The 23,736-nt window shown below is 53.8% G+C and overlaps 1 protein-coding gene across 6 annotated transcripts in view; it reads right to left on the minus strand.

Moving 5' to 3' along the window:
• ate1 (arginyltransferase 1) overlaps nucleotides 1-23,736 on the minus strand; it is a 50,730-nt gene that overhangs the window by 19,364 nt on the left and 7,630 nt on the right. For 2 of the 6 annotated variants that reach the window (XM_066693827.1, XM_066693823.1), the window contains exons 6-10: nucleotides 19,455-19,654; nucleotides 17,767-17,895; nucleotides 10,685-10,717; nucleotides 5,311-5,492; nucleotides 3,793-3,892 (exon numbers count right to left, since the gene is read on the minus strand). In XM_066693827.1, the coding sequence (XP_066549924.1) occupies nucleotides 3,793-3,892; nucleotides 5,311-5,492; nucleotides 10,685-10,717; nucleotides 17,767-17,895; nucleotides 19,455-19,654 (644 nt within the window). Of the gene's footprint in view, nucleotides 1-3,792; nucleotides 3,893-5,310; nucleotides 5,493-10,684; nucleotides 10,718-17,766; nucleotides 17,896-18,434; nucleotides 18,564-19,454; nucleotides 19,655-23,736 lie in introns of all 6 variants that reach the window. The other 4 variants (XM_066693825.1, XM_066693822.1, XM_066693824.1 and 1 more) reach the window with 3 other exon arrangements.

Genomic DNA, 23,736 nt, shown 5'->3' on the forward strand with positions numbered 1-23,736 from the left:
TGAACTGTATTTTCCATGACCGCGATATGACAGCTGTGGCAGCACAGACTCTTAAGGGCTCGAATTCATTCACACTCGTGGCTGACGCACGCTTCTCACGCCGAGCTCCGAGCTCCGTGATGAACACACACTCTCACGGTGTACAGAGATCTCTGTCCTCTGCAGGGGAACTCCAGCACTGACTTCCACTTCCTTTCTTTTATGTATATTATTACACAACAGACTGACCAGCGATCGGGCCACCAGCAGAGAACGTCATTTCCCTAGAAAACGGTTTGTAAACAGGGGCCACAGCAGCAGACTCTCCCGAGCCCTTAGTCAATTCATTAGCCTGATTCATTAGCCATGCGGACGTCACATCATCTACAGGTCCAGTTCATGGTTCTGTTGATCCAGTCCAGTCTGGGAGCTGCCTGGACCCACATCAGCTCTGGGGCTGAGACACGCTCTAGAGCTGCAGACCAGTACCAGCCTGTGGGCAAACGATTCCCCTTTTAGCTGAGTAACAGAACCAGTACAGCACTATTAAACACACTGATTGATTGATTGATGCTGTCTTCAACTGAAATCACTTAATCACTCAATACACACAAACATAAATAAACACTGGATACACTCTTCATTGGAGAGAAGAGTTTTAAACGCTTCCTGTCAGGAGGAAGATCTGACGAGAGGACGGCTGAGTTAATGCATCTAACTGGTCAGAGGTGGTTCTGCGGCTCAGAACCAGCGCTGGCAGGGAGGAAGAGCAAAAAGAACCATGGCGACCACCCCGGGAAACTGGGGGCTTTAAAACTGCACTCTCACCAGAGGAGAGACAGTCAGTCTGCGCTGCAACTCGCATTAAAAACCGCTGGTGGCCGCTGCCTCCCCAGTGTTACCCCATCAGAGTCGGACAGAGAGGAGACACTAGGGCAAATAAAGACATCCCCACGTAGTCTCCTCTGTTCCAGGGTGAAAAGGTTCAGTTCCTCATCTCTCAGTAGGACGTTCCCTTCAGACCTGGAATAAGTCTGGTTGCTCTCCTCTGAACTGCCTCTAGAGCAGCGATGTCTTTCTTGAAGTGTGGAGCCCAGAACAGTCCACAGTATCCAGATGAGCTCTAACTAGTGCATTGTACAGTCTGAACATCACTGCCCTTGTTCTCAATTCTACACTTTTGACAATATACCCCAGCATCATGTTTGCCTTTTTTATTGCTTCCCCACATTGTTTGGATGGAGAAAGTGAGGAGTCCACATAGACTCCTAGGTCTTTCTCATGCGATGCTTCATCCAGTTCAATTCCTCCCATCGTGTCATTACAGTGGACATTTTTGTTACCTGCATGCAATACCTTGCACTTGTCCACATTGAATTTAATCTGCCAGGTGTCGCCCACAACTGAATTTTATCTAAGTCCCTTTGAATAGCCTGTGCTGCTGAGATTGTATCTGCTGAGCCGCCTATATTAGTATCATCTGCAAATTTGACAAGTTTGCTAACTATCCCAGAGTCCAGATCATTATTAGAAAAAGCACAGGCCCTCTGAGTCCTGTGGTTTGCATGTGAGCAGACCGATGGGTTTCGGGAGACCTGAGGGGCTGCCGCAGTGTTTGGCGGGGCTTCACACACCGGGGCTGTCTGGGGGGGGGGGGACAGGCGCCCTTAGCTCCGCTTGCCCGGCGGTGAGAACCACACGACCCTCCTGCCCCGGCTGTGCGGCACACAGGAGTAACTGAATAGCAGCCGTGCCGCTGAGGGAGCGCCGGTAACCAAAGTGCTGTCCCCCCCCCGAGGATAACATTGCAGCAGAGTCCCTCCCCCGTGCCCCTTTTGTCCCTTTTTAATTATTCACTTTTTAACAAGCAGACAAAGGCTGTCCTTTCTGCCCGAGTCCCTTAAAGAGCATGTCAGTGCCACTCCCAGAGCGATGTCTCTACTGAGCTGAGAGAGAGGGAGAGAGAGAGAGAGCAAGAGAGGAGATAGCAAGAGAGAGAGGAGAGAGAGGAGAGAGAGAAGGAGCAGAAGACAGAAGCACCAGGATGGAGGAGGGGCTGTTTGGGACGCGGCTCCCTGGTCCAGATGATCTCCAGTCTGTTTCTGGCACAGCTGTGAGAGGGGTGGAGGGGGACGGCACCAAGAGGAAGTCGGAACTTTGAAAACTGGCTGCTGACAAGAAGCGGTGTCATCCTGCTCCCCCCGTCCCTCTGCTCTGGGGCTCCGTCACTGACCTCCCCCTCAACTAGGAACAGCTTCTACGGCCCCAGATGGCTTTCCCATCACTTCCGTACATTCCTGCCCTGTCAGTCGGCCGGTCCCCCCCAATGCCCTATCCTCAGCCCCAGCGCTTCCCCTCGGAGCACCAGACCGCACCGCTGGGCACTTCGGATAACAAGGCGGTTTGATTAATGAGGTTTATGATTTTTATGTTTTTCCTCGCAAAAGCACAGTCACGTGCGGTGACACGGGAAACTGCCCCCCCAGCAGCTGTCGCGGCGGACGCTTCAGTGTGGGTGTGCATGTAGATCAGGTGTGTGTCAAAGCCTGGAAATGTGAGTCTCCCTGGCACCCTTAAACGTCTGTTTACAGGGCTCAGCTTAATGCGCTGATCCAGAGCGCCGGCCACAATGGCTCCTTTATACTCTCAGTACAGGACTGTCTCAGCCCTGAGGCCCTCCCTGCCGGCTGCCTCGGTCTCAACACCCGCTGCCTGCCGTAGCGAGGCCCTCTGCTGCCCGAGCACACAGACCAGGAGCACCGCTGGACTCCCCTCTCCCACACTGCTCCCACCACACTCCCACTGCAAACCCAGCGCCACGGCAAGCTTCATACGACCCAGGCAGAGAAACCAGAGCCCTGAAACCTGGAAGCAGTTACAGAGCTGCAGTAAAGCACTCCTCTCCGCGTTCTCTCACACACATACACACTAAGCACACTGCGCGTGCGCACATACACACACACACACATACACGCGCACTGTGCACACACACAGACACACACACACACACACACACACTGTACACACACACGCGCACACACACACGCGCACACACACACGCGCACACACACACACACTGCGCACGCACTGTAATTGCTTCCAAATGTGAGGAGATGTCAGTGTGTAAGTCTGCACTGGGGCTGTGATTTCGCTCTGTGTCTCGCTTGCAAAGAAGGTGTCAGTCTCAGGGTGAGACTAGGAAAATACAGGTCACACAGATCACATGGAAAGGGAGAAACACAGCAGACAGACGCTGGCAGAGGGAGAGGGAGAGGACGGACGCTGGAAGAGGGAGAGAGGGAGAGGACGGACACAGGCAGAGAGAGACAGGACGGACGCTGGCAGAGGGAGAGGGAGAGGACGGACGCTGGAAGAGGGAGAGAGGGAGAGGACAGACGCTGACAGAGACAGAGGGAGAGGGAGAGGATGGATGCTGGCAGAGGGAGAGAGAGGACGGACGCTGGCAGAGGGAGAGGGAGAAGGAGAGAACGGACGCTGGCAGAGACGGAGGGAGAGGACAGACACAGGCAGAGAGAGACAGGACGGACGCTGGCAGAGGGAGAGGGAGAGGACGGACGCTGGCAGAGGGAGAGGGAGAAGGAGAGAACGGACGCTGGCAGAGACGGAGGGAGAGGACGGACACAGGCAGAGAGAGACAGGACGGACGCTGGCAGAGGGAGAGGGAGAGGACGGACGTTGTGACAGATGGACCTTTTCCAGGGCACTGCAGCTGTACGTGCACACTTTGGCGAGACCCTGCTCTCTAATGGTGCTAGGCTGGGTAGGGGACCAGGGGGCAGACATCTTGCCTACCTTGTACCGCATCTTGGGGCAGGAGTGGATGTAGAAGCCCAGGTAGTAGAAGCGCAGCTGGGGGCTCTGCTGGTGCAGCTGCCGGGTGAAGGCGATCTCCCTGTGGGACACAGAGGAGGCACTTTACATTCGGCAGCAGCGTGGTGTGGAGCGCTTTGTTTCTCCTCTCCTGTCACCCCCCCACTCGCTATTTATTGCTCTGTCTTTCATTAGGGCTTCCATTCATTCTCTGCCTTTCTTTATCTCCCTTATAATATAGCCGTGAAGAAGAGAAGAGAAAACGCTGCTCTGCCAAAGCGCGGCTCCAGGAAAGGGCAGGTTTCAGGATTCCCACCCCCCAACAAGAGCAGCCGGAGAATTGAAATGAATATGAATGGAGAGGGAGCAGGGAGGTGAGGGGCCATTCACAAATCCCTGAGGCCTCTATTATCCCACAGCGACGCTCATTAAGGGGCTGATCTGAAATTCAGACGGAGGACAAGACCCCCCCCAGCAGGTCTCTCGTCAACATTAACATGCAGGCTGGTGTCCCCCTCACACTCTGAGCATACAACAGGCCAAGCAGCACCGAGCAGCTGGACCGGGACAGCAGCTCTACAGTGCAAGGGCCACTTTAAGACACCTTCATAGAGAGGAGAGAGGAGAGAGGAGAGAGTTGTCAGGGTCCACCCACACAATGCCAGCCGAGCTGCACCACACCGCGCTCTTTCAGTGTTGTTTCTCAACACACTGCCTCCTGGACCGGCACCGGGCCGTGCTGAGAGCGAGGCGAGAGCCGGGTCGGCAACCTCACAGCCCGGCCCACTCAGCTTTCACACACAGCAGGTCCACACACGCATGATAGGGCCCGGGACGCAATCACACAGAAACCAGGGCCGTGTGTAAACACTGAGGAGACCCCCTGCCCCTCTGTACGAGAGCGGGGCCCTACACACACACACGGCTCTGGATGTGTTGCTCTTGGACGGCGCTACAAGGGAGCGCTGTTTCTGATGACTGAAGCGGATTGGAAATGGGTTTTCACATTATATTATTGTAGCAAGGCGTGTTGACTCAGTGTCTTAATCAGGGCTCTACTTGTTGGCACCGGGACACAGCTTCCTTCTATATCCACTTTGAACGGGTAGGAGGAGACGGGTAACGTCCCTGGGACGGCCGCAGAAACCCTAAACATTATATTCAGCCAGGATCACTCACACATGCTGGGGGATATTTCAAAAGGCCTTTTCATGTTCTAGAGTTACACTCATGGCTCGGTGTGCGTGTGTGTGTGTAACTGTGCATATTTGAGTCTGTGCACAAGTTTCTGTCAAGGTTATAGAGTTAGCGAGCCAGGCTGGGGGAGGAGCCCGCAAAGCCCTGCAGAGCAAAGCCACGGCTGCGATAGACTGTACTGTACTAATGTCGACAGAGCTGGTCTTTGACTCCCCTGGGCATCATTTCAAAGACTCGAGGACGGACGGACCACTGAAACCGGCAGCCCCCCATCCGCAATGGCACCAGGGTGGGGCAACTCACCTGAGGGCGGAGTAGGAGCCAAGGGACAGGCTGGAGAAGCTGGGGTCGTAGTACAGGTACACCGAGGATACGCAGGTGGGCAGGATGTCGATGACGCCCACGGCGATGATGCGGCCATCCAGCCAGTACTGCTGGTGGAAAGAGCCGTAGCCACAGTCGGGCATGTCGGGGGTGCTCTCAGCCTGGGGGGGAGGGGGAGAGAGAGCGAGAGACATCAGAACAGGACACAAGAGAGGGGGAGGGAGACGAATGCAATGTGGGAAAGCAATAAAAAAGGCAAACAGGATGTTAGGGTATATTGTCAAAAGTGTAGAATTGAGAACAAGGGCAGTGATGTTCAGACTGTACAATGCACTAGTTAGAGCTCATCTGAATACTGTGGACAGTTCTGGGCTCCACACTTCAAGAAAGATATCGCTGCTCTAGAGGCAGTTCAGAGGAGAGCAACCAGGCTTAGTCCAGGTCTGAAGGGAATGTCCTACTGAGAGACTGAGGGAAACAGGATGTTAGGGTATATTGTCAAAAGTGTAGAATTGAGAACAAGGGCAGTGATGTTCAGACTGTACAATGCACTAGTTAGAGCTCATCTGAATACTGTGGACAGTTCTGGGCTCCACACTTCAAGAAAGATATCGCTGCTCTAGAGGCAGTTCAGAGGAGAGCAACCAGGCTTAGTCCAGGTCTGAAGGGAATGTCCTACTGAGAGACTGAGGGACCTGAACGTTCCCCCCCCCCCCCCCCGACAGCTCTGGCAGCACCCCCCCGCCACAGTAGCCTGCACACGATGCGCATTAATGGCTTCCAAATGTCGGTGGCACATCTGTAACCGGGGGCTGTGTCAACACTGACATCCAGCAGACTGGCGTTATTAACACGGGCCCTTCACGCCGAGATGCCGTCCCCCCAGACTCGCCTCCGTCTTCTCGGCCAGGGGGGGCGGCGGTAATGCAAGCCAGGCCGCTCGGGCCTCAAAGGCTTTTATGACAAATCAAGTTAAATTAATTCAGAGCTCGTATTTCTGGGAGATGCTGTTCTCCCTTCGAGGGGCTCCCCACCGTACAGGGTCTGCGTATCCGTTACTTCAAACGCGACCCGCGGACAACATAAAAGGCCGGGGAGAAACCCGGTACCTATTGTTGTGGCCAGTCCATCTGGGTCGGATTAAGAGTGCTGTGGACTGAGCCTCTGCCTTTCTGAGCCGGCGGTGAATCGGTGACCAGGTGTGCAAAACACTGAGTATTGAATAACTCATAAAAAACTGATGCAGCCCAACATTTCCCTGAGCCAGACGCCCCTCCACAGACACGCAAAATTGTGCACTTTCCACAGGGTGTTCACTTGAAACAATGCAAATCTGAGCAAGTGTGATTCTCTTATTAATCTTAACATTTGCATTTCAAGATTAATGTACTTATTGAGACCAAGGCGAGCCGGTTTATTCAGCTTGTTTTGAGAAGGTATATCATCATGCGAGATCTTAAAATAGGACATTTCACGGGCATAATGAGCTGCTTTATAACGAGAGAGGCTTTCTGAAGAATATGTCGGGGAATTCAAGACATGAATTCTTGTTTTAATGTTCTGTCCAGTGCTGACCTGTTCCTGGAGAGCGTTACAACCAATGAAAATTGACCTGAGTTGAATGCAAAGACAGGCCACCATCTGGACGCAGGAGTGCGTACAGTGAGGGTTACAGCCCCCCATGCACCAGAGGGGATCGAGGCCTGACCCCCAACCGCTCCGCGGCATGCCATCTAAGACTGGCATGTCGATACAGCGTGCCACTGCCCCCCGGACAAGACACGCTAACATCACCCTTACTAACGAGACGTGCAGTGAAAATATGCCAGACGAGCCGTCAAGGTAATGGCTGCTAATCGGCATGGCTCCCAAAACACTCTCAGATGTTCACCCCTCGAGATGAAAGCTCCCTGTTCTCCGGCAGCAGGTGCATGTCTGCGGGGTGCACCGTGTTTCGGGGGGCTCTCTTAAGAGGGACACGGGTCTGTGATTAATGTCACGAGAGAGGGGTCGAGGAGCCAGGCCAACGTGAAGCTGCCCGGCGTCTCCACACTCCTCTCTCCAGTCGCAGGGCTAGCACACGTGGCTCGCATTAGCAAACGCAGGGTCAGGATGTCACGGCCGGAGAGGCGCAGGGAATGCATGCAGCCCTCAGATGCAAATGCTACCGGCGCAGTCACTGGGCTAGAGCGGAGAGACGCACGCAAGAGCAACAGCAAGAGCAGCCCTGTGCGTGACACGGCACCCGAGCGCTGGGTTCGGAGGCGCACGGGCTACACACGATCAAGCCAGCAGCAGTGGCCTGCGAGAGGAGAGGAGCAGCAGCTCAGGGCAGCACCTGCTCTCAGTCCGGATCAGAAACAGGTCTCCTTCCCTCAGACCCGATCAGTATGTTTAGAGAGGGGTACCGGACAGACAGGAGACAATCGAATGGCGCAGCTGTGCCGGGGGGCACCAAACAGAGACTGTCCTCCAGTTTACATGTGAGGACCCAGGCCAGCTAAAGGAACACACAGCGCTTCAAACACACAACCCGCCCGTGCGCCGCAGGAGACACTGCCGCTCCATCGGGCCACAGCTCTGAGTTACTGAACTGAATCAATAAAGTCATGCACTTCATAGTGGAGATTCAAATACAACACACACACTCAGAGACACACACGCACACTCAGAGACAGAGACACACACAAACACTCAGAGAGAGAGGCGCGCACACATGCACTCAGAGACACACACACACAGTCACACACACTCCGAGAGATGCACACACACAGTCGCTCCAGCCTGTAACGCACACGTTTTGGCAGACAGGCCGGGCTGCGGAATCCTCTCAGATCTGAACGTCTGACAGCGGATGTAGAGAATTCATTAGCGGCGTCAGTGAAGGCCCCGATTGACGTGCGGAGCTGTGGAAACCCCCGGGCCCCGCGTGCTGCTCGAGGGCCCGTCCAGTCGGCCCCACGGTGTCATCGGGAGGCGAGAGGTGTCGGGAACGACTCCCTGGAAGGCCGCCCGGCCCCGCGCCGCACTCCTCCGACCCGTCCCCCCCCCCCCCCCCGAGACCCTCTGGAGCGAGGGAGGTGGAGGAGGGCCGGGGGGGAGCTGGCAGGCTGCAGCAGCACAAAGTCATTTACTAGCAACTTCATGCCAAATATGTGAAAACAGGATGCTGCTGTTAATTTGAATGAGTTAAGTGGTTCTGAGCTCTCTCTCGCTCTCTCTCTCTACCCATGCTGAAAGAGAAATAAAATATAAACAAATACTTTTCATGGCTACATCCCGTTTATAACTCCTGGTTAAGCAGGGAATACTTCTGAACACGTCTGCGGAGGAGTGGTAGTGACACACTTCTGAACTCGTCTGCCTACACAGCTCAATTCACACAGGACTGCAGTCGGCAGATGGCAGGGCAAACCACTGCGCTCCGGTGCTTGCCAATCCTGCCCGTCCCCGTGATGCCACACCGGACGGAGTTGCCACTCCTGGCGCGCTACGGGAGGCCCCGGGCAGGATGGGCATCTCCGTCCGGCCATCGCTGAGGGGAGAACTGCGGAATCAGCCTCTGGTACTCTGGTTGAAATGTAGTTCATCCTCCTCTCTATAAAAGCCAGCTAATCACACAACACGGTTAACGAGCTGCACCGCCAGCAGGAGAGCAGCAGTAAAATGGAGCGCACCGCCGCGCCGCCCCGTAATTCCAGGAGTCGGAGCCGGGGTCGCTGGCGAGGGAAAGGATGCTCCTTAACTGGAACACAGCGTTGCGTAAGCGCCGGGATTACCAATCCACCCAGACCCTCCCCATTAATTGGGCGCGACGGCACAGCCGGTTAAAAAAACACCAATAAACACGGCAAACAGATGCAACTTATTTTCCGTGATTTACAGAAACCCAAGAGTCCGCTGGCCGAGGACACGGATCCCTATTTTTTCTACTGCACCTAATCGGAGACATCTGGACGTAGAGCCACACGAAATTGACTCCAGGCTTGGAAACGGCAATAAAAGCCGGCCAGGGGGGAGCGTCCTGGCAGGGGCCTGGCGGGGGGGAGGGGAGCGGTTGCGCTGACACACACCCCCCCCACACCGGCGCAGGTCCGCGCCCCGCCTTGACGAGGTGATAAAAGCCCGTTTCCTATAAACCCTAACGACTGCCATTAGCGGGACGCCGAGGACGGGAACACATGTCTCTGTTCACGTAAAACACACAACGCCAAATTACTGGAGTAATGCTATGACCTGACAATTTCATTACTGCCCCCCCCGGCAATCACCGACGCCGCACGCTGGTGGGGTTTGTTTGTTTTGGTTGTTTAGCTGTGTTTGTTTGAACCCGAACACGGTGGTGAATCTGTTCCGTGGTTCAGGACACGCCTGTGTAATGTAATGTAGTACAGTGCAGTGCAGTGTAGTGTAATGTGTAGTGCAGTGTAGTGTAGTGCAGTACAGTGTAGTGTAATGTTGTGTAGTGTAATGTGTAGTGCAGTACAGTGTAGTGTAATGTTGTGTAGTGTAGTGTAATGTGTAGTGTAATGTGTAGTGTAATCTGTAGTGTAGTGTAATGTGTAGTGCAGTGCAGTGCAGTACAGTGTAGTGTAATGTGTAGTACAGTGTAGTGCAGTGTAATGTGTAGTACAGTGTAGTGTAATGTCTCCCCTAGAGAAGCTGCCCCCCCTGCCTGTACCTGCGCTGCCGTGCGGAGCTCTCGATCCTGTATAACCAAGTGTTGTTTATGTGGACTTGTGTGCTCAAGGCGACGGCCCTGTGATTGCCCTGGTCTGTGCAGTGTCTGTGACAGCGTGAACTACATCACCAAGAGACGGACAGACTGCTAAAGCCGTCCCTTAAACAGACGGGACACCGGCCGTGAGACTGCAGCACTGCCTTTGACCCCCTCAACCCCCAGCAGCAGCCCAAGAGAGGAAACTCCTCACAAGTCACAGTGTCAACATCATAAACGTCCCCTTCGTCCGTCCATCTCTGCGTCACCATCATAAACATCGTCTCCGTCCGTCACTGCGTCACCATCATAAACGCCCCCTCGTCCGTCCATCTCTGTGTCACCATTATAAACGTCCCCTGCGTCCGTCACTGCGTCACCATCATAAACGCCCCCTCGTCCGTCCATCTCTGCGTCACCATTATAAACGTCCCCTGCGTCCGTCACTGCGTCATCAGACAATCGCTGTCAAACCCACTGTGTACATCAGCCCCTGAAAGGAGCACAAGGCCAAGCTGCCACACACTGCTGTGTTAGTGCCTGCTCCGCTCTGTGCTTGGTGTTATGCCACCTGTGACACACCCTTTGCGGAGTCAGGCAGTGCAGTGTGGCGGTTTTTACCCACAGGAGTCTTACCTCCAGAGGAGAGTCGCAGAGGAATCTTCTGAACTGCCGGGGGGGAAGCGCCGCACCAGGGAGAGAGGAGGAGAGAGACACATCGTTAACAACGGGAAATGAAAGGCTGGTGATGACTGAGCCGCTGTGGGGGCCCCAGTGCTCCCCTTGATTACAGCAGGTGGTCTCTCTCTCCGAGATGACTGGCCCCTCAACGGACTGAACACTGAGATGGAGGAGCAATTCACAAAACACTTTCACCCACCAACCCAGAACCCAGAGGGAGAGTGCCAGCAGCAGTTTAAGGAGCTTCTACGCCCTCAATCTTTGCTCATTTGCAGAAACATTTCCGTGGCTAATAAAAAGGTTCCTTTGTGCCGTACGAAGGCCCAGCTGAGAGGTTCCGATTTGACAGTAAAATATCTGCTCCATTATTGTAATCACAAGATCATATTTTACACAACACAGGGGCAATTAAGCTCATAGTTTCACAAGCTGGATGTCTCATTCCACCCCCCCCACTCCCCCTGGTATTGTGGACAGGCAGTTTACTCAAATTAGACCCTAAATACTTTTCAATAAACAGCAGGCCGCCTCGCCACCAAAATGTGCTGATTGATTAGAAACAGCAGGACAGGACTGGACGGAGACGCAGAGCCACGGGGTCCAGCGCCGGGCAGAGCCCCGAGATGCTTCCATGTTATTTACCATTAATTTCCACAGAGCACAAACAATCCCGGCTTCCCAACTGCGGTTACCTCTCTTCTCTTTGCGACTCAATGTAAAAATGACGGGAGACACAAGAGCCAGACGAGAGCGGGTCAGACAGCATCTCAATTCGGCAGGACAGGAAACACTTATTTCTCAGATTCGCTTAAACGGTTATTAGGCCGAGGCTGCGGTCGCTCCCAGGCCGATCCGCCGCGCTGCGCACATTTATTCAATAAGCGTCTCAGAGACTCAATCCAGTCTGAGCAATAAGTGCTTCCTGGCAGGAGACGCCATGTTGTCTCCATGTTCGTCACGGGATGATCCGTGAGATTGGCCAGCACCCCGTACTGACACTGGGATCCCGACAGAGACATCGAGTCGGAAGAAGTACTGGACGGACCGAATGGGAGAGGATGGCACAGCCCCATACCCTGTGAGTGTGTGTATCTGCAGCAGACAGAGACCCCCACGCGTGTCACATGCTTGTTCTGGCTGTGTGGAGAGCCGTCCAGAGCGTGTCCGTTTGGACAGGACTGCGTATCTCACCAGCAGCAGTGCTCTGCAATACAAGGCCATCAAGACCAACAGATGAGGAAGTAAACAAATCACACCTAGATGAGCGATCAGTCGGTGACTGCAGCACAGACCGCCTCGACGCCACACGCACAGGAAGACAGAGGACGTATGTGTTGTGCAAGAGAGAAATGTGGCCCAAACCTCCAAATCAATCATTCTAAGCCAATAAGCGGGTCTCTGGAAGCCCCTGGCGCCAGAGACAGTGAAATGTGTTATTAATTTCAACGTCAGGAGACCCCCAGAGCCCGAGCCCTCAGGTCAGAGCAGAGCCGAGCTACTGTGGAGACACTCCCTCGTCTGAGAGGGGCCCCCAGCCCCAGTACAGAGCTGTCCGCCCCTCGCGCTGCAGTGAACAGAAATATAATATACACGTCTTTCACAGATCGCCAGGAGGCGCTAAGTCGCTGTGCAGTGACTGCTCTGAGCTCCGGTAACGACAGAGGGGGAACTCACCCAAATGAGCTCTCGATCCGGTCAGCAGCAGCCCGGCGCTGTCCATTCAGGCCACGCGATGGTGCTTACTGTGGCACAGAAAACGGGCCGAAGCCAGCTTTCACATCCAAACATGTATTTGTTTGCTCTTTCCAACCAGCTCAGCAGAGTGTAATGTGTTTACATACCATTATACAGGGAAGGGAGCTCAGGAGAGAACAAAACTAAACTAGTGATGCTTCTCAGTCCATCCCTCAGGGATACAGACGCGGCTGAAAGGGACACCATGTTGATGCTGCTGTCCTCAAGTAGCTGCACGGCTCATGAAGCAACAGCAAACCTCATTTAAAATAGATATACAAGAACAAAATGTTGAAAAGACCAAACATGATGAAACGTCTCACCCACAATTACAAAACGAGGGCTGGGTCAGACCACGTCCCCTGCACAGTCACCGCGGTCTGTGCTTTCAGACTGTCCTTATAAGGCAGACAGTGAGATTTGAGAGAAATATATGAGTTAATTACAGCCAATTCTTAAACGATGCAAGGGAATTAAACGAACCCCCCGTGACTTGAGCTCGCTATCTTCTCTCACATTATCAGTACTCTTGGAGCCCGACTCTTCTTAGAGTTGGACAGACGGACGAACTGACGGCCTGCCGGTTCATTGACACTTCGCCCTGGAGACTGACTCCAAACAGCAGCCATCAGACTGAAGCCGAGGGCCACCGAGGGCCCTGCCGAGGAGGCTGTGCTCATGCAAGACAGGGACTTGAGGTATCCAACCTCCACTCGGTGGCACAGACAGACTAAAACCAATTCCTCATCCATGCAGCTGCTCCACACAGCGGCAAACCTCCGACACGTGAGTGGACAGAAAGAGCACCACACAGGCTCGGCACACAGGGCTGCAGGTTTGCGGTGGCCTGCTATAATCGAGGCGCGGACAGGCCAGTGAGGAGAGTCACAGCAGAACCAAGGCCAGCCGTGGAGCACTAAGCCGAGCTGCTCCTATGGGGAGGTGCCCCAGGGGGTGTTGGGCCACAAAGGATGCCAACATCGCCTGCTAACTCTGAACTAAATCGACCTGCACCCAAGGGGGCTAATTTAAGGACACGTTTATGAATCTGCGCCACACGCAGGTCCAGGATAGAGGGAGTCGGACCTATGCCGGACAGGCACATGTGTGGTTTCTCACCTTTCAGCGTCTGCACTGCAGCCCAGCCTCTCCAGGATATGGGTGTCCAAACAGATACAGATTAAGACACCGTCTGTGGCCAAAGCCAAACCGCAGGAGCTTAGCGCTCCAAATGTGGAGTCTTTACTGGCACGGAGCACCACAGAGAAGTGACTATAAAGCCCTGCGTGTCTCACCCTGCCCGTCTCCCTCTCTTTATGAGGAAAGAACGTTGGGTGAATAAACGAAAGGCCTGGGTGTTCAGGTTGCAGGAGTGACATTGTCCCACTCGTCAGCGAGCTGAGTGACCATTAGTTCGGCAATTGGTTAATTACACAGCCGACTTTGTTTTAATCGGGTTTAATCTTAAGACATTAGCTGTGGGCCCCAGTAAAAGTACGCCATCCTGAGGAAAGCAAATGAGATTTTAACAAGATTTGTTTTGTGGCAAACCACTGCCACATGTTCAGGAACACGCAGCCCCAGCGGTCACATGACCAACGTAACATCAGTCACTGGCCCGTGCACTGAAAGACTGGCAGCTCAGCTATTCCCTAACATGACTTCCTTAAGAAATAAAACCTTTACCTGTCCTAAAAAGTGTGTGTGTATAAACACATGTGTACATACATCTACACACAGCAGATCTGAGAAACATCAGTGCATTTACAGCGCTCTGAGCGTCCGACACTCGTAACTGCTGGCCGCAGAGCTGATGGCACCAGGCGGACATTTTTGTTTTATTAGCAATGGCAATTTCTCCTTTGCCAGTTTGCCTGGAGATCTCTGAGCAATTTTCCTGGCCCTGCTTGGCACGCGGCGCACCCCCCCCCGAGCCTGGCTGCACACCGTCGCCGCATTAAAACACAGCTTAAAATAAAACATGCTCACAACATAAAATTAAATAAAAATAATATAAAACAAATAAATGACTACACTTCCGAACTGGCGTGGAAAGCGACCAAGAAAGAGCACGATGACTCCGTTAATGATGCATTTTCCACTGCTGTTATGGTTTTGCATGATGCACATTTCCAGAGAGGTGCGAGGTGAGAGGCGGCCGAGCGCAGGGCCAGCGGGGGGGCTCCCGCTCTGCCTCTCATGCGGTGTCCCCCTCCCAGGACACACGGTCCCTCTGGCTCCGGCACACACCGCCTCACGGCCCTCGCTCTCCAGACGGCTATTCCCTCAGAGCCCAATATACCGCTGCCCTGCCTGACTTTACTGCTGCAGTCTGGCAAGGGCCGGGGTTGCGTGCTAACAGGCCATTTTACAGTGTGTGTGTTTATAATAATATATATAATTACACACACCTATATATCGACACAAACATCGAAATATGGCATGAACATTTTTATGTATAAATACAAACGCAAACCCATACAATGTAGATATTTGAATTAGCTCTTTCAAGTCAATAAAATTTAATAAACTACAGCTATTAAATACTGCAGTGTTAGATCTCGATTAGGCCCCTTGTACAGGCAGGGAGCTGCTGGGGTTTGTGCTCTGCAGTAGCTGAACCCTGGGGCTTGGTTTTGGGACATCGCCGAGAGAAGGGCAGCCCGACGCACCCTGTGGGAGAGACCGACACACCCTGCTACCTGCATAATAGGACACGGCAGGGGGTCCAAGCAGGTCCCCTTCAGCACCGCTGCGGAGGCGAGGGTGTCACCGATGCGGTTTCGGGACGCAGGTCACTGAAACCCAACAGCGAGTCCAAGTGTGTGGGTCTCTCTCAGAGTCACCGCACAAGTGCGCGAGTAAACCGGTCAGCCCTGACTAGGCCACTGCCAGACCCCCCAGCGATGGGGAGCCTCTCTTTGATCTTTATTTCTGCATCAGAACTCTGTGCTAGACTCCGAGCGCTGATTGAGACGCTGCGGCCGACCAGCCTGGTGCGATTCAGAGCCACGGCCCACGCACAAGGTTCTGACAGCACCACCCAGATACGCTGAACTGTACCAGGACAGGATTATCTAGAAAGAGAGAGGAGAGAGGGATCTGAGCCCAGGACTGTCCTTGTGGAGGAGAGCGGTGTGGAATGCAAGAATGGTCAAAAACAGGTCAAGAACCCCCCCCCACCATATCCTGCCTCTCGCACGCTTTCCTGCCGCTCAGCCCCGCTGTATGTCTTTCAAATTAGTGAGAGCCAAGGTCAATATTTCGCCAGGCTGCAGGTCAGGACCGGGGGGTCGAGTTACAGGGGAGGTCAGCCGGGCTCTGCCTCACTGACACCCTGCAGTTTCACATCCACTTCAGAGAAGAATGCACCATTTCAAACCCACGGCTCTGCTTAAAATGCTCTTTACTGCACTTCAACATGCGTCCTTGGCGGAGGTCACGCTCCTGTGCCACACTGCCCCGTGCCAGTCTGCCTGCCCCGTGACCGTGGGCTGGAACTCAAGGCTGCCCATCCTTTCAACACCCAAGATATCACACACTGACAGAAATCCTAGGACTGCAGCCTGGCGGTGTTCACTCTGGTCCCCGAGAGCCTCAATCAGCCAGTACAGACTGCTGGGCAAAAGCGCTGGTTACCAGTCAGTTAAACCCAGCGCACTACAGCCGATTAGGAGAACGCCAAGCCTTAAAGGGTCCATTTGCTGCAAATGATATTACTGTTAATTACTGGCATGACCCTCACCTCTCCATTTAATTCACCCGTCAACGAACACTGTGAAGGCCTAGACGAGCCACTGACCGGAGGGTTGCGGAAGGACATGCCAGGCCTCATGAGAAGAAGGGGTCTCCACACTGTCCTTCTACCACACCGAACCTCATTCCCCCCTATTCCAGGGCTCCTCCACACACACTACACAACTCTCTGTGCTGGGGGGCATCTGTCTGGCTGGGGGTCCAACAGGGAAATAAAACCAGCAAGCAATACTTCTATTAATAGGCCCTTATGGCAGCAGGAAGGAATTTGCGACCACTGCGACTAATTTTACAACAAGCCGAGTTTATATAGTTGAAGCCCCTTTGGCAGCAGCTACAAGTTTCCAGACCCCCGGACACAGCACTGCACAGCGAACCAAGAACGGCCAGGAGCCGCGGCACCCGCTCTGATAGAGAGAGGCTCTGCAGCACCAACCCACACACCGATCGAGTTCCTGGGGGAACCACTGCCCTGCCAGCGCTGCACACAGGAATGGGCAATATACGCCCGAGATCTGGAGCGCCGTCTGCCCGTGGCTGGTGCGGTCAGAGCAGGAGTGTCCGAGGGCACAGAGGCAGCGCTGCGCCGGGCCGGTGACACAGTGACAGGGCAGTGAGCACATACGGGCTGGTACAGACCCACGCTGACAGGACGATACCCTAGCGCCTCTGGCAGGGGGAACCTATGCTGATATGGGGGTCCGTGACCACTTGGCTCAAGTCGGAGGACAGCCTGTTTCAAGGGCAAGTCTGTTCACAACAGGAGAGTCACAGCAGCAGCGGCCACTTAACACCATAAAGTCACAAAGGGCTTCGGGTTGTATTTCTGGAGCCATTAAATCTGGTAAAACCTCCCCCACATTAACTGTGCACTGGCCCCGAGATGACTCGCAGACAATGAAACCTCATTGGGCGATACACGTGTGACTGGGTCTGGTGGGGAGAACCAGCCTGCAGTGAGAACGGTGCTACAGTGGGGGAACTGGTCTATTCTGGGCCCTGACCAGGAGACACGGCTCTGCCCTCAACACAGCGCAACCGGAGCTCGCGTGGGTCCAGCACCAGTAATAGCACATACATTAGTAACACGCCTGGGCGCTGTGGGGGAACTGGCGATGGAGCACAGGTGGGCCATCCAGCCCGACCCAAACAGACACAGCGACACTCTGTGTTTTTAAGAACGTCCTGCTTCCAATAAAGCTGGGGTCAAATATCTGCACCTCTGCCACCCCCCCTTCCCCTACTCCCCTGCCGTCTCTCCCCCCCCGCAGAGGAAACTGGAGACGGGATCTTTCAAATGATCACACCATGATACCACCCCCCCAACCCCCACTCTAATCCCAGCCCGAGTGTCCAGCCCTGACCTCCGCACCCCCGCTGACCCCTTCCAGAGCCGGCTCAGTGCCGCTACTCCCCCACGCAAGCCTGCAGTACATTCCAACACAGCGGAGCCGGGCGGGGGTCCCGGGGCCAGGGGAGCGCGGCTGCGGTGGGTCAGACGGTCAGGAGGAATACAGAGACGTAGGAAGCACATGCGGTCACCGTACCTCGGACTCGGAGCACTCTGCCGGCGCGTCCCCGTGCACCGCGGTCTGATAGCGGGCGTACAGCGCTGCAGACTGGCCGTAGGACGCCGAGAACCGGGGGTCGTCGAAGCTCACCGGCACTAGCCTGACCTTGAGGACAGCGGGGAGGGGGGGTTGACAGGCACAGTGGAGAGGTTTAGACACGGAAGCACAGGGAGCAGGCGGCGCAGCGGGCCCGAAGGTGAGGCTAGTGCACAGTGTCCCGGAGCCCCTGGGGGTCCCAGATTCGCTTTGCCGCGGCTTTCCCAAGGCCACGCACCGAGGCAAGCGCGAGAGCGGGGGGGGGGGGGCGCCTCTGCCTGCCAGTCCTGCTGCCTGACGGAGGTGTGTGTGTGTTTGTGTGTGTGTGTGTGTATGTGCGTGCGTGTGTGTGTGTGGAGGGGAGGTTGGGGGAGTGCAAATGAAAACACCGCCTCTGGAATCGGCACCTGCTGCATCTCATCACCGCCGGCTCGCTTAAACTGCTGCCTCCGCTCTCCCAACACCCCCACCCCCCAGTAAACAGCACGGGCCAGGGACAGGAGCGCAGGGGGGGCGGTTACTCACCTCTTCTCCGCCAGAGACCCCCCCCCACACCCCGGCCCGTCCCCTGTCCTGCCTCCCCACCCACCCCCGGGTGACAGGCTGACCTGGCTCTCGGACGGTTTTTCGGGAGGGTCGTGGTGGATGGCCATCTGGTAGCGCTTATAGACCTGGTAAGACTCTTGGAAAGTGGCTTTGAACTGGGAGCCGGGCGGGCTGGAGCGCACTAGCCTCACCTTCAGGGGGAAGTCGAACACAAAGAGCGGGGCGTTACCGCCAACGCAGCGCGGCACGACAACACTTATCAACAGAACAGGGAGGAAGAAGAGGGCAGACTTCAGACTGAAGGTCAGAGCGCTGCCGGCCCGGGGGCCGAGCTGAAGCCCTACACACCGGTGCTGGGACCTGGGGGACGGGGCCGGTGTCCAACTCTGCTGCTGTGCACTAGACACAGATCCTGTCCAAAACCACCCTGACGTCCTCGTGTTGACGCGGCTCCACAGCCCGTGCCAGAGCCCCAGCACACAGAGACGCCCCTCAGCGCCCACAAGGACAAGGAATACAGATCTGAATCTCTCTGAACGATCTCAATATAACTGCTCTCTGCCAGGTTCTGTCCCCCTCTGTGAGCAGAAGTGTTACAATATCACACACGCAAGCTGGCAGTGTGTTCCTACCACATGAACTATCGGGCCAGGTCGACAGGTGAGCGCCTGCGCCCCCCCGGAGTGAAGGCAGCGCTCATCGCTAAGTCTGTGAAGTCGCACAAGAGACTCAAGAAACAGGAAGAAGTCATGAAATACAGATTAATCAGCTGCAGACTGGAGTCGAGCGCCTGCAGTGGGGGGGGTAGTGGAGAGAGAGAGATAGGATGCAGTTCGCCTCCGCACTTACAGTGCACCGACACTGCCCCCTGCTGCATCTCTCTGCACACTGCAGGGCGTGTGTGTGTCTACCTATCATTTCAGGGGGGATATGAAGATAAACCTTAATGCTACATGTCTGTTTCTATGTGTGTTAATGTGTAACAGTGTTTCTGTACGGGGATGGGGGGGCTGTAGAAAAGTCAGTTGGCTGACTGAACAGGGGGCAGCAGCGCGGGGTCCGAGGCCGGGGGTCCGCGTTACCTCCAGCTTGTGCGTGGCGTCCACGGGCAGCGACTCGGTGATCAGCTCCTCCAGGGTCTTGGCTTGGCTGCCCCGGCTGGCCTGGGGGGAGGGTGGCTGGCCGTTTGCCTCACGTGTTTGCTGGTCCTTCTGCAGCCGCCGCTCGCGCCGCACATCCTTGGCTTTGCGACACGGGGGTCTGGCGGGGTCCGCGCCCAGCCCTACAGGAGGAGAGCCGGACAGGAAGTGAGATCTCGGCAGAGACGGCAGGTTCGTCCCAGAGCAGGACAGCTTGAGTGGAAAATAAATCAATGCAGCTTCCTGTGTCTCGGGCTGCATTTGTCCATGTAAGCATGATCGGTATTGATTAGTCTTTATCTTGAGTCTCCCTTGGAATCAGAGGAAAACAAACCACCAGGCAGAGCACCTATTACAGCACAGCGGAGGGGGTTACGAGCTGAGCCAGGGGAGCTGCCAGACCCGGCCCACTCTGACCGTTTGTTTAGAGACCTGCGATGTCCAGAACCTCGTTCCGCAAGATCTCGGGAGGGGGATTCAGCTGGCCGGTTCTCAGACAAGAGATTCTACAGTGGGCCGATAACCTCATCCTCCACACGAGGAGAGGACACTGACAGAGCCCGGTATGCTGCAGAGACAAAACGACCGACAGAGATCCCATATTTACACGAGAACACACGTGTGACACGTTTACATCAAAGAAAAGTCCATCTTAATGAAAAGGTATCTGTTGCAGATTTACACGGTTGCCGGCTCTGTGATGGTTTCATCACGGGCCTCGGGAGCCGGGCCTTAGCTTCAGAGTAAAGACTCTCTTCACCACATCTTCACAAACATGTGGAACAGTAACACAATGAGAAGAGCAACTGAACCACAACACTGTGTTAAAGCCTAGAGAAACCGAAAGCAGCACTTCCACTGATCCCTCTTGAACACTGCGACCACACCAAGACCCCACCACACGTGCGGACTGGAGCGATGGAACGAGGGAGAGAGAGACCGCTGTGCGTCTCCCTGCACATGCCAGAGCCAGGCCAGGTCAGCACAGTTAACATTCCTCAGGCCCAATATAGAAAGACAGTCCCTCCCTCTCTGCGCTGGCCGCGATCCAGCCCCCAAAGTGCTGGCATCCGATGTCAATCGTTTACACGGCTTCATCCTGTTTGGTACAATAAGGAAAAGGCTGCTATTTCCTGTATTTCTTCCCACCAACAGTCGACTGTAAGAGACCCGAGTCCACGGGCTACCCTCACAGACTCCTGTGTGAGAGCGAGCCGATCCTGGACCGTACAGGGGGTGTGTCTCCGGAGGCGGGAGTTTTCCATACCTATTCGAGGCACTAGAAAGGACTGCGCTGTCCACTGTGGAGCTATGACTGACAGGTGCCGGCGAGGCTGTGAGGGCTGGGCGCATGGAGGCGTGTTGAGACGGCGTGTCACGCCCGAGCGAGGGGGCCGACACGCGTGCTACACAGGCACGGAGTTCACTCACTCCTCTCCATGCGACAAGGCCACAGAAGGAATTCCAGCCCACTTAAGAGGCCTCTGCGAGCTGCAGTCTGCGAGCCGGACTGGGAGACGGGGCTCTCACACGGACAAATAAACATCTATCACAATGACAGAGCTGCCACAGAACTACTTCCGATAAGTCAAGAGGGTCTCGGGCTGTTTATAGTTTCTCAAAGATCTGGGTCTTTTCCTGCGGTGATATTCTGCAGATTGCCTCCAGTCTGTGTACCGACACAACACGACATGACGGGCAAAAGCGTGAGGATTCCTTCCTTTTGAAGCGTTTAGTTGTTTTATCGATTTCGATTTGTGCTCAAGGACCGAGTTTCTCCCTTAACGTTCGCATGACTTTATAGGGCTACAGAACTATTTATACCAGAGCCCCTTCTCTTTTCCTTCCTTGTGCTGCCTCTACAGTGCAAAAACCCACATGAAATCTCACACAACTTGTTACAGACGCATGCTGCGCCACATAACGTGTTGCAGTGAAGCTGGACAAATCTTCTCCCCTGTAAGCAAATGATACACAACCAAGTCAGCATTTTCTCTACCACAATACTAGGGGGAAGGCTGTAATGTTGTGTAATCTGATTAATCTTTCTGTAGCCTTCCCCACCACCGAGGCCAATGTGCCGAGATCTGGCAATCTGACACCAGTACTGACTCATATACACAGAGTTCAAAGCAAATCACTCCACTTACAAACATGGCTGCCAACTGAAACAACGTATGCGCCCAGTCGAACGCATGTCCTGCACACTGGAACACAGCACACATGCAGGGGAGGTATTTTTCTCCAGCGACACCGTGAGAACGACATTAAATAAATATATCGTTTGACATATCAAACACACTCGGACACAGATGTGACGGGAGGAAGGCGCGGGGGCTGGATTCAAGCGCCATCGTTTAAAACCTCACCACTGACATAATATCCAGCCATGGCCCAGGAGCCGTCCGGGCCCCGGGCTCAACACTCACCGCCCACACCGACCCTACACGGGTGTCTATCTGTGGAAGCCTGTGGCTTCCTAACAGAGGCGCAGTAAGCAGACCTGCTGCCGCCTCGCCCTCTCTCGCTCTGTTGCCCCGTTCCCAACGGCCACAGTCAGCTACACCTCCGCGTGGCCGTTCCAGTCCAGTAAATGTATAATACTGCTAGCATATTAGTACTCCTAGTATAGACACTTTACCAACTTCAGAAATACATCACTACCTTGAAACCTTAGCGATTAATAAACTCAGTATTAAAATACCTGATCTGTTAATTACGGTGTTGGGATAAGGTGTTTTTGAAAGAAAACCCAGACAAAATAAAAGTTGAATCCATGCACGATGTTACTGATGTGATTAATTTATTGAGTGACATTGATTACACTCAGCACAGGGGAACTGCAGGGAAGAGATGTGTATATACGGCTCTGGAGGGAATCAGGAGACCACTTAAGACCGATTTCAGAACTTGAAGTGGTCTCTTGATTTTTTCCAGAGCTGTATATGTATGTGTGTGTGTATATATACACATGTATATATTACAGAATATATCATTACTGAAATGTATTTGTATTACCATTATTGTATTTTATTGTCTATTATTGCAGTATTATGACTACTAATATTGTCATTATTATTATTATTTGTATTACTATTAGTATTATCATCATCATCACTATTATTGTTAAACATCATCAATGCCACCTCTCCCTGTATGACAAATGTTTAATCTGTACCTCCCCATTTCCCCACTGTTTCTCGTGTATTCTTATCAATTCATTCCTGTCACTCTATGATAAAAAAAAAGTTTAAAAAACTGATGTAATTGGTTATATTGTATCTGCTTTGCCAATAGTGCTGTACAAGTCATGCCAATAAAGCTTCTTTAAATTGAATTTGATTAAACAGACTTCTTCACACAGAGAGGCGTCACAATCTGAACAAACTCCCCAGCGATGTGGCTGAAGAGACAATTTGGGAACATTCAAAAACAGACTGGATAGGATCCTTGATCACTCAGTTATTAATGGACACCAAACGAGCACGATGGGGTGAATGGCCTCCTCTCGATTGGACACTGTCTTATATTTATGTTCTAAGCTAATGTAGGTATACAGAGAAGAGCATTCCAATACTGAATCTGTGAAAAACTGTGAGTGAGTTATGGATCCCAGAGTGTTGTAGCTGTATTTATATATACATGTATTAGTTTTTCTTAAGAAACTACATATATTCTCACAGCCTATATATATATATATCACGATATACACAGCTACACAGGACAGATTTAAACACAAGTGCATTAAATGATGCAACGTTGTTCGTTCTCCCACAGAGAAATCGCAGTCAGGTCACAGGGCCGCTGTACCTCTGCACCCTGAGTGGAAGCACTGGCAGCAGAGGTCAGGGGTGCGGTTACAGCCAGGCCACGCGGAGGGGCACCTGAACACGGCCAGAGGAAACGTGGTGCGTCTCCCTGCAGGCCTGTCCGGTCCCTCTGCTCTGGTATCCCTGCCCTCTGCTGCCACCTGCTGGCCAGCCCTGGAGCGGCGCAGTGCCGAGCAGTGTGTGCGGACCAGTCTTACAGAACTGTACTGCAGAGGACCTGCTAAAACTACAGAGAAGTGTAGCAAAGCACAGTGACACTGGGGTCACACATGGAGAGCTCCCCCTGCACAGCCCCTAGACGCAGTAAACGGTGTACTTCTCTGAGTTAAAGTCTGCCCTGAAATGACTGCTGCGAATCAGAAAAACAATAATGAATACGAATCGCTGACGCACAC

The sequence above is a fragment of the Amia ocellicauda genome, chromosome 20 (genome assembly GCF_036373705.1).
Source record: "Amia ocellicauda isolate fAmiCal2 chromosome 20, fAmiCal2.hap1, whole genome shotgun sequence".
Taxonomy (NCBI): domain Eukaryota; kingdom Metazoa; phylum Chordata; class Actinopteri; order Amiiformes; family Amiidae; genus Amia; species Amia ocellicauda.